The following is a 15,860-nucleotide window of genomic DNA, read 5'->3' on the forward strand; positions in this document are numbered from 1 at the left end:
ATAGGAACCCAAAGGCAACCAACAAAGGATGGGGCTGTGAGATGTGCCTGGTATGAAAAGTCTGCCCAAGGGTGATGTTTTTGTGTGTTACAACACAACTAATCCACTTTCTCTGTGATATGTACATGATATAGTAGGGATGTGCATTATAAAACAATACTTGAACTAAGGGATAAAATCGTAAGATAAAAATGTAACAGAAAGAACGTTGGTGGATTGGAAGCATAAAGAAAATAAATGTAAGCAAAAGGGCAAGTTAAATTTTAAAATTTTACCTAGCATAGCTTAATTCTAATTTTTTTTTAAATGGCAGTTCTTTTTTTTTTTTAAGAGTAGTTTTATATTTACATAAAAAACACAAAGATAGTACAGAGAGTTCTCATATACTCCATACCCAGTTTCTCATATTATTATCATCTTATTTAGTATGGTACATTTGTTATAATTGATGGATCAATATAGATATATTATTATTAACTAAAGTCCTTAATTTACTCAGATTTCCTTGGTATTTACCTAATTTTTTTTTAGCATCTTTATTGGAGTATAATTCTTTACAATGGTGTGTTAGTTTCTGCTTTATGACAAAGTGAATCAGTTATACATATACATATATCCCCATATCTCTTCCCTCTTGCATCTCCCTCCCTCCCACCCTCCCTATCCCACCCCTCTAGGTGGTCACAAACCACCGAGCTGATCTCCCTGTGCTATGCAGCTGATTCCCACTAGCTATCTATTTTACGTTTCGTAGTGTATATATGTCCATGCCACTCTCTCACTTTGTCCCAGCTTACCCTCCCCCCTCCCCATATCCTCAAGTCCATTCTCTAGTAGGTCTGCGTCTTTATTCCCGTCTTGCCCCTAGGTTCTTCATGACCATTTCTTTTTGTTTCTGTTTTTTAGATTCCGTACATATGTGTTAGCATACGGTATTTGTTTTTCTCTTTCTGACTTACTTCACTCTGTATGACAGACTCTAGGTCCATCCACCTCACTACAAATAACTCAATTTTGTTTCTTTTCATGGCTGAGTAATATTCCATTGTATATATGTGCCACATCTTCTTTATCCATTCATCTGTCGATGGACACTTAGGTTGCTTCCATGTCCTGGCTATTGTAAATAGAGCCGCAATGAATATTGTGGTACATGACTTTTTGAATTACGGCTTTCTCAGGGTATATGCCCAGTAGTGGGTCATATGGTAGTTCTATTTTTAGTTTTTAAAGGAACCTCCATGCTGTTCTCCATAGTTGCTGTATCAATTTATATTCCCACCAACAGTGCAAGAGGGTTCCCTTTTCTCCACACCCTCCCCAGCATTTATTGTTTGTAGATTTTTTGATGATGGCCATTCTGACCAGTGTGAGATGATATCTCATTGTAGTTTTGATTTGCATTTCTCTAATGATTAGTGATGTTGAGCATTCTTTCATGTGTTTGTTGGCAATCTGTATATCTTCTTTGGAGAAATGTCTATTTAGGTCTTCTGCCCATTTTTGGATTGGGTTGTTTCTTTTTTTGATATTGAGCTACATGAGCTGCTTGTAAATTTTGGAGATTAATCCTTTGTCAGTTGCTTCATTTGCAAATATTTTTTCCCATTCTGAGGGTTGTCGTTTTGTCTTGTTTATGGTTTCCTTTGCTGTGCAAAAGCTTTTAAGTTTCATTAGGTCCCATTTGTTTATTTTCATTTTTATTTCCATTTCTCTAGGAGATGGGTCAAAAAGGATCTTGCTGTGATTTATGTCATACAGTGTTCTGCCTATGTTTACCTCTAAGAGTTTGATAGTGTCTGGCCTTACATTTAGGTCTCTCTCATTCTCTCTTGAACTTAACTCCAGATTATCACTCCCGTCATTCCACCAAAGCTGCTCTTTTTTTAAAATTATTTTAATTTATTTTTGGCTGTGTTGGGTCTTTGTTGCTGCACACAGGCTTTCTCTAGTTGTGGCAAGCCGGGGCTACTCTTCGCTGTGGTGCATGGGCTTCTCATTGCGGTGGCTTCTCTTGTTGCAGAGCATGGACTCTAGGTGCATGGGCTTTGGTAATTGTGGCACACGGGCTCAGTATTTGTGGCTCACATGCTCAGTAGTTGTGGCACATGGGCTTAGTTGCTCCACGGCATGTGGGCTCTTCCTGTTCCAGGGCTCAAACCCATGTCCCCTGCATTGGCAGGCGGACTCTTAACCACTGTGCCACCAGGGAAGCCCCTACCAAAGCTACTCTTATTAATATTATTTATGACCCCCCCCCCGCTGCTAAAATCCAGAAGTTCATTCCTAGCCTTTTCTGCCTTGACCTGTCAGCAGTACTTGACCGAGCTAGTTACTCCTCCTCCTTGAAATACATTATTTAATTGACTTCCAGAGTAACACATTCTCCTTTTTCTTCCACTTCTTCCCTGGCCATTCCTCAGTTTGTTTCCTTCTCATCTTCCCAGCCTCTAAACAGTGGAGTCTTCCCAGGGCTCAGTTTTCAGGTGTTTCCTATTTATGCTCACTTCCTTGGTTATATCACCTAGTGCCATACTTTTAAATGCCATTTAGACTCTGGAAATTACCAGCTTGTACATTTATCCTGGACTCTTCTCCTGAACCTCTGCTTTAATAGTTTGGATGATGAATAGATGTGTGAAGCTCAACATGTCCAAAACCAGACTCCTAATATCTTACTCTTCCACCTGTCCATTTGGAAGGGTATAGCTAATTCATACAAACTCAACTCTTCCAGTTGATTTCACCAGAAAACTTTGATGTTATCCTTGATAGTCAGTCTGTACAAATCCTGTTGGCTGTATCTTCCAGATGACTTCTGAATCTGATCACTTTTTGCCTCCACTGCTATCGCTCAGAATCAAGCCAGCGTTCTTTCCATACTTTGTTGTAATAGTTTCTTAACTGATTTCCTTGCCTTTGCCCTTGGGCCCACTATAGACTGTTCTCGACACAGTAGCCGAGGAGATCTTACTTACAAAAAAATTAAAAGAGCTTATTTTTCCTTTAGAATAGAAGGCTAAATCCTTAAAATTTACCTTATTTACTTTATTTTCTACTATTCTGTCTAGCCCTGTTGGCTTCCTTGCTATTTCTAACTATCAGGCATGCACCCTACCCCATCCACAGGATCTTTGTGTTTATTTTTCTCTCTTTTTGGAATGTTCTTCTCACAAATGTCCCCCTGACTTAGGTCTTATGGTCTTCACTAGGGTCTTCAGGCCTTTACTCCCTAGATCTTTACTAGGACAGTCTTCTCTGTGAGGTCCCAATTGACTACTGTATTTAGAATTACAGCTCCTGCCCTACATACCCCTGCCACTCCACCCAGCAGCACTTCTTATCGCCTTTATTTTCTTCCCATGGTATTTACCATCCTTCCAGATACTGTATATTTTACCTATTTATTTTGGGCGGGCAGGTGTGTGTGTGTGTGTGTGTGTGTGTGTGTGTGTGTGTGTTTTAACATCTTTATTGGAGTATAATTGCTTTACAATGGTGTGTTAGTTTCTGCTTTATAACAAAGTGAATCAGCTATACATATACATATATCCCCATATCTCCTCCCTCTTGCATCTCCCTCTCACCCTCCCTATCCCATCCCTCTAGGTGGTCACAAAGCACCGAGCTGATCTCCCTGTGCTATGCGGCTGCTTTCCGCTAGCTATCTGTTTTACATTTGGTAGTATTTATAAGTCCATGCCACTCTCTCACTTCGTCCCAGCTTAACCTACCCCCTCCCTGTGTCCTCAATTGAGCCCATTCTCTACTTCTGCGTCTTTATTCCTGTCCTGCCCCTAGGTTCTTCAGAACCATGTTTTTTTTTTTTTTTTGGTTTTTTTTTTAGATTCCATATATATGTGTTAGCATACGGTATTTGTTTTTCTCTTTCTGACTTACTTCACTCTGTATGACAGACTCCAGGTGTGTGTTTTTAAATCTCTCTCTCCTTACTAGAATGTAAATTTTACTAGAATATAAGTTCTACAAGGGTAGGAATTTATTCATTTATCTACCCTGATTTATTATGAAGCAATGAATGAGTATGAGGACTAGAATTCTGTTTTGTTTGGCCTCATAGGTAAACTAGACTATCATTAGTTCATGTGTATTTGTCCTTTGTTTTATATATACATCCCTACCTTTACCCTATTCCTACTCAAAAGCCATTGGAATTGATAAAGTTCTGTAGATTTTGGACATGTGGAATGAATAATCATATGTATTTAATGTCTAGTCATGCAGTGGTAGTAATGACTGCTACATTTTGAAATTTACCTTCAAATATAGCTGTGGCATTATATTTGATTTTTTTACTTTTACAAAGGGTATGTGTGTGTGTGTGTGTGTATAATGTCACTATATATATCCTGTGTGTGTGTGTGTGTATATATATATACATGTATATATATGTGTATCTATATATATACACATATATATGTATATATATAAAAAATTTTTAAACAGGTCATCAGAACACCTCATGGGAGAGACTTCGATGACTCTTTGGAAAGATGTGATGACTATTTGAGTTCAAGGTCACGTAGCAAGCCCCAGCATTCATCCAGGACCTCACTCGTTCATTCAGCGCCCTCTACAATGCCGAAGCATTCTCCAAGCCCTGTGTTAAATCGTGTTTCTCTCAGGGAAAGGTAATGCTTGGTCTCTATTTCTGTACTAAATTTTTGAATAATCATCATTAGAAAAGAGCAGGCAGGGCTTCCCTGGTGGCTCAGTTGTTGAGAGTCCGCCTGCCGATGCAGGGGACACGGGTCTGTGCCCCGGTCCGGGAGGATCCCACATGCCGCGGAGCGGCTGGGCCCGTGAGCCATGGCCGCTGAGCCTGCGCGTCCGGAGCCTGTGCTCCGCAACGGGAGAGGCCACAACAGTGAGAGGCCCGCGTGCCGCAAAAAAAAAAAAAGAAAGAAAAGAGCAGGCAGTAATTATGTATGTGATGTGATTATTCGTAACGGGATAATCTGATTTTAAGAGACTTACTTTAAATTGTTTTTGTTTAGAACATATTGCATATTATACAATGCTAGATACTCCTCCCCAGCCCAGTTCTCTCAAAGTGAGTTTATTAACTATTAGTGAGTTTATTAATTAGGGTCACTTTAACCCTAATTAAATTTTGTAGTTCCCAAGTGAAAAATAGAGTATATGATAGTTTGTTTTTAGTAGATTCATAGAGATTTAGTATTATAGTCATGGCTTATGTATAAAAATAGCATAGGTTATATTTTCCTTTTAGTGATAATGATGATACTATATATTATTGGTACATGGCACCTATTTTCCTCAAATTACCTACCCCCAACTTGCCAAGAGAATCTTAATCGTCTGTCTATCTTAACCTTATGTAAGGATTCTAGTTCTCCCTCTAAAAATGCTTTGGCAAACAAAGTTAGACACTTGTTATAATTTGAATGTGAAAGAAAGAATTCTTCTTCATCTGTTTTTGTTGTTGTTGAATCCAAATTGGAAATTCCTTGCCTCCCTCATGGTAACATAGAAAACAAGAGTTGTCATAAATTAAAAAACAAAACCAAAACCCAACCCTGGGTATTTAAGAAATTTTATAGAAATTTGAAAACCTAAGAGATAATGCCGTCAACACATAGAAATAAAACCTGTCTTTACAAATGGTATCAAAAAGCTAAAGTACCACACCAAATTCCTGCAGCGTACTTAGGGCTATCAGGCATAAATAAGAAAGTTTAAATTAGCTGTAGAGAGTCTATCAAAAGTTCATCTCAAAACTGATGATTCAAACAAGAGTATATCAGTTTGGAAACTGTATGAAAACATCTCTGTCTTGAACAGATAGATTTATCTGTTTCCTTATTAGCCCTGTAAGCATTTGAAATGGGTATATGAAGGTATGCTAGAGACCCTCATCCTGAGATAGGGAATTTTGATGAATGTTACTTCAAGTGTATTAGAATTATGCCTATGGAGATCAAGTTCAGACAGATAGGTAGGTAGGTAGGTAGGTAGGTAGATAGATACATAGATAGATAGATACACAGCTAGATACATAGATGGATAGATAGATAGATACATAGATACATAGATAGATAAATCTGTATATTTACATAGGGAGATATATGTCTGTGTATCTATAGGCTTTAAAAGTTCAGGAGAAGCTCTTGAAGAGAGGTTTTTCTCCTGAAGTCTGGTAACTTGCATCTCAGTTTTCAGGGACTTTCTTTGATTTCCATGTCTGCTCAGATGTTCAGATATTCAGTTGGTGCTACACTCTTTTTCCCTACTTTTAGAATTAAGCACTTGTGGTTTTCTTTTTTTTATTTTTTGTGGTATGCGGGCCTCTCACTGTTGTGGCCTCTCCCGTTGTGGAGCACAGGCTCCGGACACACAGGCTCAGCGGCCATGGCTCACGGGCCCAGCCGCTCCGCGGCACGTGGGATCCTCCCGGACCGGGGCACGAACCCGTGTTCCCTGCATCGGCAGGCGGACTCTCAACCACTGCGCCACCAGGGAAGCCCTTGTGGTTTTCTTGATTAGGTTCTTTGCCATATCTGTAGGTTTTTAAGAATTTTTTTTTACCTGTATCTCCTTGGATATGTTTTTATAAATATTGATTTATTTTTCTACCTTTTTGCATATTTTGCAGAACTCTCCAGTTGTCTACCACTATAGTAAAATATCAGTTTTAGTCTTGTGTTATTTTATCCTTGTATATAATTGTCCCAGCTTTGAAGCCAGGTTGATAAATTCTTCACTGAGGCTATTTTCAAAAATTCTTTATTGAGGGTAGCTAAAGTCAACTGTCCCTTTTTCTTATTTCAATGCAGGGGATGGTTTAGAGTAGGTAACAGCATTTATTTTGATGTTGGATAGTAGATATAGATAAATAAGTTCTTTGCCAGAAGGATATCAGTGATTCAAATATTAAACATTACATATTTTACTTATGACTTGAGGAAATTTGAGGTACTTTTAAAATAAAAGAATATAATGGCAATTTAGTTTGAATACATCTAAATAAGTTAATAAAATTTTATTGGGGTACTTTCCAGGGTAAATAAACTTTTTTACTTTCACTAACGTAGACCACCTCTGCTTTGATTGTATTTTCTAAAAAAGATCTAGATCTAGTCTATAGAATAAAGTAAAATATGTCAAACAATATGTCTTTAAGACATTACTAGGAACAAAAGCATTTTGTTCTTTTTAGCACACTCAGTACCACATCTTTAAATATAAGACATTCTCTGGTCTGGCTTTTAGGTCACCGAGAAATATACTATGTTTATACAATCCATTGGAATCAATAAACAATTTAAACTGATGTAAATGTAGATTTTATGTCCCAGGCAAACTTGGGAATATGACAGAACATACAGCTCTGGTTTATCTGGGTAAATCTTCATTAAAATTAAATAAGTTTTCCTCTAAGATTGCTGTAAAAAGCTGACTCCTTAATCATGTATATGAATAAACAGACTTTTGAAAACTTTACCAGTGACTCTAAGCAAATGAATTTATTTATAGTGAAAGTCCTTTTTGCTTTAAGCCTATTTAAAGAATACCTCCAATAGGGTTAGCACACCATACAAGGGTTTCAATTTTGATTATAAGTGTTACATTTCAGAAGCAGTTTTTTCCTTAAAGTATAAATATTAATATTATGACTTATAATTTATATTAGCTTGTAGAGTTATTACTAAAATCAGACTAAGAAATAATAGAAAATCTAATTTAAAAGGAGCTGATATTCTTTTTGATCATGCTAAAGGTTTTGCTTTTTGTAAATGGAGTTAGATTGCTAGGTAATTATTTCTTATACCACAGCACAGACTAGTGGATCCTCTCATAGTATCGTTGAAGAGATCCTCTTGGAGCTGGATATTTGGGTCTCTGATTTTCAAGATGTGTTACATATGTAGCAAATAACAAGGTCTGCCAATATATTTCCATAAATGCAGCAACACTTCCTATTACAAATGCAGGAGATTAGAATTTATATATAGTTGATCATCCATTACTGATTGCATTCTTTAAAACAGATTATGTAAATCATTTATCCTACTTAACAGTTTATACTTTGTGTAAACACGTAAAATTATAACTTTGTAAGAACAAACTGGGAGCTAGAAAGTTTTAAGCAACCTGTTAACATTTTAGTACTCATTCCTTTATAAAGGAATTATCAAGAATATGTCATGTAGATGCATTATAATCAGATGGATGTGGAAATTTTCATTATTACTTGTATAAAACAAATAAAGTAGCTTAATTATACAAGTGCCAGTTTTGAGTTTGGGAAGGGCATGAGAAAGGAATAGTTGCTTTCCTTCTTCTTTGACATGTTTAATTTCAAGACTGGAAAATAAGAACTAATTTTAAAGGCACTATAGGTGGAGTTATTGCTCTAATATAAAAATTTATATCTTTATTTAAAGATAAACCTCTAAAGAATTATGTATGGAAATTGTTAAAATGGTCAGATATATAGATATGCTCTCCCCAAATCATGTCAAACTTTATTATTAAGACTGTTAATGGAACATATTGTGAGGACTTAATACTACAGTTGAGAATTAGTACCTGATTTTATATCTGCCTCTCGCCCTCGGTCAAAGAAAGAAAATATGTTATTTTAATCTTTTTATGTTATCACATAGAGATTAGAAAAAATAACTTTCTGTGTCTGGCATTTGGAAAGATTTACTTTTCTCTCCCTCTGGCTACAAGTCACCTTTGTTTTTTATGCCTACAGATTCCATTCTGACTGGTGTTCACCTTCAAACTGCGATGAGATCCATGACCGGGTAAAGAATGTCTTGAAATCACATCAGGCTCATCAGAGACATTTATATGTTAGTTTCTAAATTTTTCTTTTGAAGGCTTTTTATAATTAGGCATGAAAACCACCCAAGATGCTTAAAGCTTGCAAAGTTTAATCACTGGGAAGGAATAGAAAAGATACAACCTCCGTTTAATGGAAGTCAGTGATTTTGCTAAAGGCAATGTATCTAACTTCCTGCTTGACCTGAGTCATTATGCAAAATGTTGGACACAGATCATGTGAACTATAAAAAATGTTAGTGATAACTATCTCATAAAGAGTCAGTAAGTAGTGACTTTATGATAATTTTTTCACAGCCTTCAAAATATGGGAGCTCTTGTTTTGTGACCCAGAATAAAGCAATTCCATTTCCTGCAAACAGATTTGATTAAATGGTAGAACGAGAGATGGGATGAGACATATGTATTTTGGAGAAGTTTCCCAGCTGATTTTTATGTTAATTAAAACTTAAAAGAGGAAAAGAAGAGGTCAGGTTTATCAGGTTTAATATTAGAGAAGATCAGTATGAGAATACTTTCTGACATAAGGCAAATAAACATATATATGAACAACAGCTGGGAAATAATTACAGTATATTATTCTTTTTGTGTCTGATTTCTTGTTTCAGTCATTAACTTAAAAACAATTGTTTATCACGAGTCATGTTGGACACCAAGCTTAGTCCTGGAGATATAACTGGATTATGTGACATTGACATCAGTTTGTACTGTTGAAAGTTTCTGTATGCATATTGATTTTAAATTAAATTTGTTTTCAAAGTGTAATATAGATAGTCCCAGTGACTGTCACTCCCAGGGTTAACATTATCCTAACTTCTAATAGCAAGATTAGTATTGTATATTTTTGATCTTTATACAAATGACATCCAACCATGTCTTTTCCCTTCTTTTCTTAGTTACTTCATTTTGTTTTTTCAATTCAGACATTTTTGCAATACACACATCTTGTTATATAGTTCTGCACTCTTGCTGCTGCATGGTATTTCATTGTGTGAAAATACTGCCATTGATTTATGCATTCCTCTGTTTATGGACATGTGGGTTGTTTCTGGTTTGAGCTATTTTAGAACTGCTATGAACAGCTTATTCCTTGGGTAACATTGTATACATTTTATTTGGGTATGTCCCTACCAGTGGAATTGCTCATAGAGTGTGTAAACATTAAGCTTTACTAGATACTGCCAAAGACTTTTCCAAGTGATTTTAACAGTTTACACTCCCACTACCAGCCTGTGGGAATTCAGTTTGTCCTCGCTACTACTGATAGGTTGTGTGTGTGTGCGTGTGTGTGTGTGTGTGTGTGTATTTTAATTTTGGCATTTTGATAGTGAGAAATAGTTTTATAACATAATGGTTTTAATTTGCTGTTTCTTGATGACTAGTACATTTATTGCTATTTGGATATCCTCTTTTGTGAGTACTTGTTCAAGTTATTTGCCTATTTTTGTACTGAGTTGTCTCTTTTTTTGTTTTGTTAAAGTTCCATGTTGATTTTTGATATGTCAGATATATGTTTTGCAATTTTCTTTTTCCACTCTGTGCCTTGCCTTTTCATTCTCTTAATGGTATCTTTTGATGAAAAGAAGTTCTTACATACAATGCATCAAGTTTATCTTTTTTTAGCATTTTTACAATTTTTGTCTTGTCAACAGAAATAATAAATCCAAAATAGGAATAGAGAAGAGCTTTATTAGAGCCAGACTGAGGACTATAGCCGAGGACACTTGAATTGTGAAGGAGAAGCACTTGAATTGTGTTCTGCCAGACTACAAAGTGGAGGAGGCTTATATCAGCAAAAACCACAGAGTTACAGTTAGGTAGATGAGTTAAGTAAGGATTGGTTAGGGTCCGAAATGGCTGTGTAGTCACAGGGGGAGACCTTGAGACCTTAAGGTTGCAGCTGGCTGCAGCTGCAGATGTTGTTTTGAGAACTGCTGGTGGTATCCTTGAGTCTGATACAGTTCAGAAAATTTCAAGGTCTTAGTGATGCAGGAACATGTCTGAAACCACATCCACAGTGACCAACTGGCTCCATTTTGGATGCTTGAACCGCAGTTTCATATCTTGTCAGAACAAAGAACAAACATCAGACATGACAGGGGTACAGTCCTTCAAAGTTTCCAAAGAGACCGATTAGCACATACACAGCGAGTCAGCATGACCACAGTGTCTGAGAAGGGACCCGCATCTTCGAGGGAGTACTAGCATTAGTGTCATAGAAAGGGCCCACATTTATCCCTATCTTCCAAGTGGACATTCTAAACAGTCTGGTAAGTGCAAAGTGCATTTTTGTTATTTGCTGTTGTTGTTGTTTTTAGTGAAAGCAATTGTACAATGTACATTTGACAGACCATAAGACTGCTGGCTCTAGTTAGCATAAAGTTCAAGCCAAATGATGTACAAGCCAGAATGATTCCCCATACCTCAATATGTGAAAATTTCTTCCATCAGTCTAGTTCAAGATTCTATCATATGTTTTCTTCTAAAGGCTTGTTGTTGGAATTATTTTTTTCTGTATAGTGGTAGGTAGGTGTCAAATTTCATGAAAGTTTCAAGTTTTATGATTGTGAATATGTCTGTTTTTCTTTCTAGTTCTGTTAATTTTATTTTATGTATTTTGAAGCCAAATTGTTAGTTGGATACAGATTTCAGACTACGATACAAACCTCTTATGTAAACGTTCCCTTTTTGTTTCTAGTAATATTTCTTGTTTCGCAGTATGTTTTGTCTACTAGGTGTATAGTTATAGCAGCTTTCTTTTCCCTAGTATATGCATGGTGTATATTTTTCCATCCTTTGCTTTTTATCAATATATTTAAAGTGCGTATCGTGTGAATAGCACATGAGATTTCTTTCCAATAATGAAAATCTAGAATTTTTATGTAGATTGATGCAGATTTTATTTGAATTAGTAACTTTTTAATTATCCATTTCCTTTTTATTAACTCATTATTCATTTTTTTACTATTCTGTTATTCATTTCCCTAGAGATTTCAACTTGCATATATAACAGATTATTTCTTTGTTGACCTCCCCAGTAATGTTGGGACCTAAAAACAGTTAACTCTTTTTTTAACCCACCTCTTCTTTTTTTTTTTTTTTTGGCCGTACGTGGGTCTCTCACTGTTGTGGCCTCTCCCATTGCGGAGCACAGGCTCCGACGCGCAGGCTCAGCGGCCATGGCTCACAGGCCCAGCCGCTCCACAGCATGTGCGATCTTCCCGGACTGGGGCACGAACCCGTGTCCCCTGCATCGGCAGGCAGACTCTCAACCACTGTACCACCAGGGAAGCCCCCACCTCTTCTTCTGAACATCTATTATCATGAATTTTGATTCTACATATATAAAACACACAACAAATTAATTTTGTTTGCATAGTAATGTTTATTCATTTTAATCACATATTTACCCTTTCTATTATTCTTCATCCTTTCCTGCAATTCCATATTCCCATTTGGATTTTTGAGTCATTTTCCTCCTGCCCAAAAAACTCCCTTTAGTACTTTCTTTCATGTTATTATCCTGGCTTTGAATTCCAGTTTTGCTTGTTTGAAAACATCATGATTTTACTTCTGTGTAGGGTGGTTTTACTAGATATAAAGTTATAAATTTCTAGGTTGGTGGTTATTCTCTTTGACACTTTTTTTTTTTGCCACACCACATGGCTTATGGGATCTTAGTTTTCTGACCAGGGATTGAGCCTGTGCCCTTGGCAGTGAAAGCAGTGAAAGTAGAATCCTAACCACTGCACTGCCAGGGAATTCCCTCCTTGGGCACTTTAAAGAAGCCATTCATTTGTGTCAGTTGAAAAGTCAGCTGTCATTCCTTTGCAGTAATGTGGAGTTTCCCCCCTCTGTTGCAATTAAGATTTGCTCTTCAACTTTGTGTTTAGTAATCGTACTGTGATATACCTAGATGTAATTTTCTTGGATCAATTCTACGTTAAGTTTGCAGAGCTTCTTAAAGTTTTAGGTTGATATCTTTCATCAGTTTTGGAAAACCTGTTCATTCTTTCTTTAAACATTGCTTCTGCCCCAGTATCTATTTACTGTCCATCTGGAATTTCCAGTTACATTTATATAAGGTCTTTAGACTGTGTATCATATGTATCTTATGCTTATTTTGATGTTTTTAATTCTTTTTTTTCTCTCTCTCTCTTTCTAGTTTAGATACTTTCTTTTGAAATGTCCTCTAGTTTGCTAATCCTGTCTTCTGCTCTGTTTACATTGCTGTGAAAACTATTTGAAACTTCTTGAAAGACATAACTTTCAAGAACATCTTGAAAGACATAGACTACCGAGGCTAACTCAAAAAGAAATAGATAATTGCAATGGTTGTATATCTATTAAAGAAATTTAATTTAAAGTTAGGAATCTTCCATAAAAGAAAATGCTAAGCCCAGAGGCTTTCTCTAGTGAATTCTACCAAACCTTTAAGGAAAACATAATGCCAGTTTTACACATTCCTGAAACTAGAAGAAAGAATACTCCCCAGGTCATCTTATGATATCAACATTTCTTCTGATGCCAAAACCAGACAATGACATTACAAGAAAAGAAAAATAGAGACCAAAATCCTTCATGAACATATATGTAAAAATCCCTAACAACATATTAGCAAATTAGAACCAGAAGTATATAAAAATGAAAATACATCCTAATCATGTGGGCTTATTCCAGAAATGCAATGTAAATTCCTCCTATTAACATAGGAGGAATAGGATTAACATAGGATTAAATACATATTTGTTCTCAGTGTCATTTCAATAGGCAGAAAAAGTATCCAACAAAATTCAACTCTATTCATGATAAACACTCTTAGTAAAGTTGAGGTAGAAGGATACTTCGTTAACCTAATAAAGACCATCTTTGAAAAACCTACAGCTAACATTATACTTAATGGTGAAAGACTGAATACTTTCCCCCTAAGCTCAGAAACAAGGCAAGCATGTCCTCTCTCACCATTCCTTTAACATCATACTGGGAGTCTTAGATAATGCAGACAGGCAAGAAAAATAAATAAAAGGCATAAAGGTTAGAAGGGAAGAAACAAAACTGTATTTGCAAGGGATATGGTTATCTATGTAGAAAATTCCAAACAACCTAAAAGCTCCTAATAAGTGAGTTTAGCAATGTCACAAAATATAAAGAAAGTAATATTTCCTATATACCAGCAATGAACAATTGGAATTTTAATTTAGAAAACCCATACAGTTTACAATAGCACCGGAAATTGAAATGCTTAGGTATAATTCTAACAGGATTATACCTAATGCAGGATCTGCATTCTGAGAACTACAAAACACCATTGAAAGAAATCAAAGAAGATAGAACTAATCAGAGATATACCATATTCATGGATTGGAGGACTCCAAATTAAGATGTCAATTTTCCCCAGTTTGGACTCTAGATTCAATGAAATGATAAAACTCCATCAAGCTTTTAAATAGATATTGACAAGCTGATTCTAGGATGTATAGAAAAGCACAGGAACTTGAAAAACCAAAACAGTTCTGAAAAGAACTAAGTTGGAGGACCCACTACCTAATTTTAAGACTTACTGTAAAGCATAGCAATGAAGACTGTAGTATTGACTAAATTATAGACACAGATATCAAGAAATAGGAGAGATACTCTGGAAATAGACCCACACAAATGTTGATTTTTGACAAAAGTACAAAGTCAATTAAATGGAGTCTTTGCATTTGTTGTCTTTTTAACACATGGTTGTCGATAAACGAAAACAAAAACAAACTCCTTGACACATAATTCAAAATATATCCTAGGGGCTTCCCTTGTGGCGCAGTGGTTGAGCGTCCGCCTGCCGATGCAGGGGACACGGGTTCGTGCCCGGTCTGGGAAGATCCCACATGCCGCAGAGTGGCTGGGCCCGTGAGCCATGGCCGCTGAACCTGCGTGTCCAGAGCCTGTGCTCCGCAACGGGAGAGGCCACAACAGTGAGAGGCCCGCATACAACAACAACAACAACAACAACAAATATATATATATATATATATATATATATATATATATATATATATATCCTAGACCTAAAACATAGTCGAAAATCCACTTAATTTATATTTAGCAATGACTTTAGATATGACACCAAACACATGATCCATAAAGGAAAAGCAAAATTATTGATAAATTAAACTTCATTGAAATTAAAAACTTTTGCTCTGTGAAAGACACTGTTAAGAGAATAGAAAGACGAGCCCTTGTCTGAATGAAAATATTTGCAAATCACATATATAATTAAGGACTTATATCCATAATTAAAATGTATAAAAACAACTCTTCAGACTCAACAATAAGAAAATAAATAACCCAATTAAAAATGGGCACATGAAGCTTTGCGCAGTGGCAGTATCATAGCCAATGAGGTTTATCCGAGGTGCTATTATTGCTAATTGAAAAATGGGCACATGATCTGAACAGACATTTTTATCCAATTAATATATGAAAAGATGCTCAATAGTCTTTACAGAAATGCAAATTAAAACTACCTGAGATGCACTACACACATATTAGAATTTGTTAAACAGAAACATCCCCCGACCCCAGTGCCTCAAAGAAACCCTGCAAAACTTGCAGTAGCAAATGCTGTCAAGGATATGGAGCAACAGGAATTCTCATTCAATGCTGGTGGGAATGCTCAGAGGTACAGCCACTTTTGAGGACAGTTTGAAGGTAGTTATGTATAAGTTTAAACATACACTTATATGACCCAGCAATCCTTTTCTTAGCTGTTTACCCAAGTGAATTGAAAGCATATCTTCACACAGAAACCTGTACATGAATGTTTATAGAAACTTTATTCATCATTACCAAAAACTAGAAGCAAACAAGATGCACTTTAATTGTGAATGGTGAACAGACTGGTATAGCCATTCAATCGAATATAATTCAGCAATAAAAAAGAATGATCTATTAATGTATGCTACAACATGATGCATCTTAAATTTAGTTTGCTAAATGAAAGAAGTCAGAACCCCAAAGCTACACATTGTATGATTTTATTT

At 36.1% G+C, this 15,860-nt stretch overlaps 1 protein-coding gene across 1 annotated transcript in view; it reads left to right on the forward strand.

The window, feature by feature from the left end:
• SPATA6 (spermatogenesis associated 6) overlaps positions 1–15,860 on the forward strand; it is a gene marked incomplete at its 5' end in the record, with an annotated part of 150,212 nt that overhangs the window by 90,171 nt on the left and 44,181 nt on the right. Inside the window, 2 exon segments of the mRNA XM_082834204.1 lie at positions 4,468–4,652; positions 8,747–8,846. Of these exon segments, the coding sequence (XP_082690330.1) occupies positions 4,468–4,652; positions 8,747–8,846 (285 nt within the window).

This window comes from Leucopleurus acutus, assembly GCF_964270905.1.
Source record: "Leucopleurus acutus genome assembly, chromosome: 2".
Classification (NCBI taxonomy): Eukaryota; Metazoa; Chordata; class Mammalia; order Artiodactyla; family Delphinidae; genus Leucopleurus; species Leucopleurus acutus.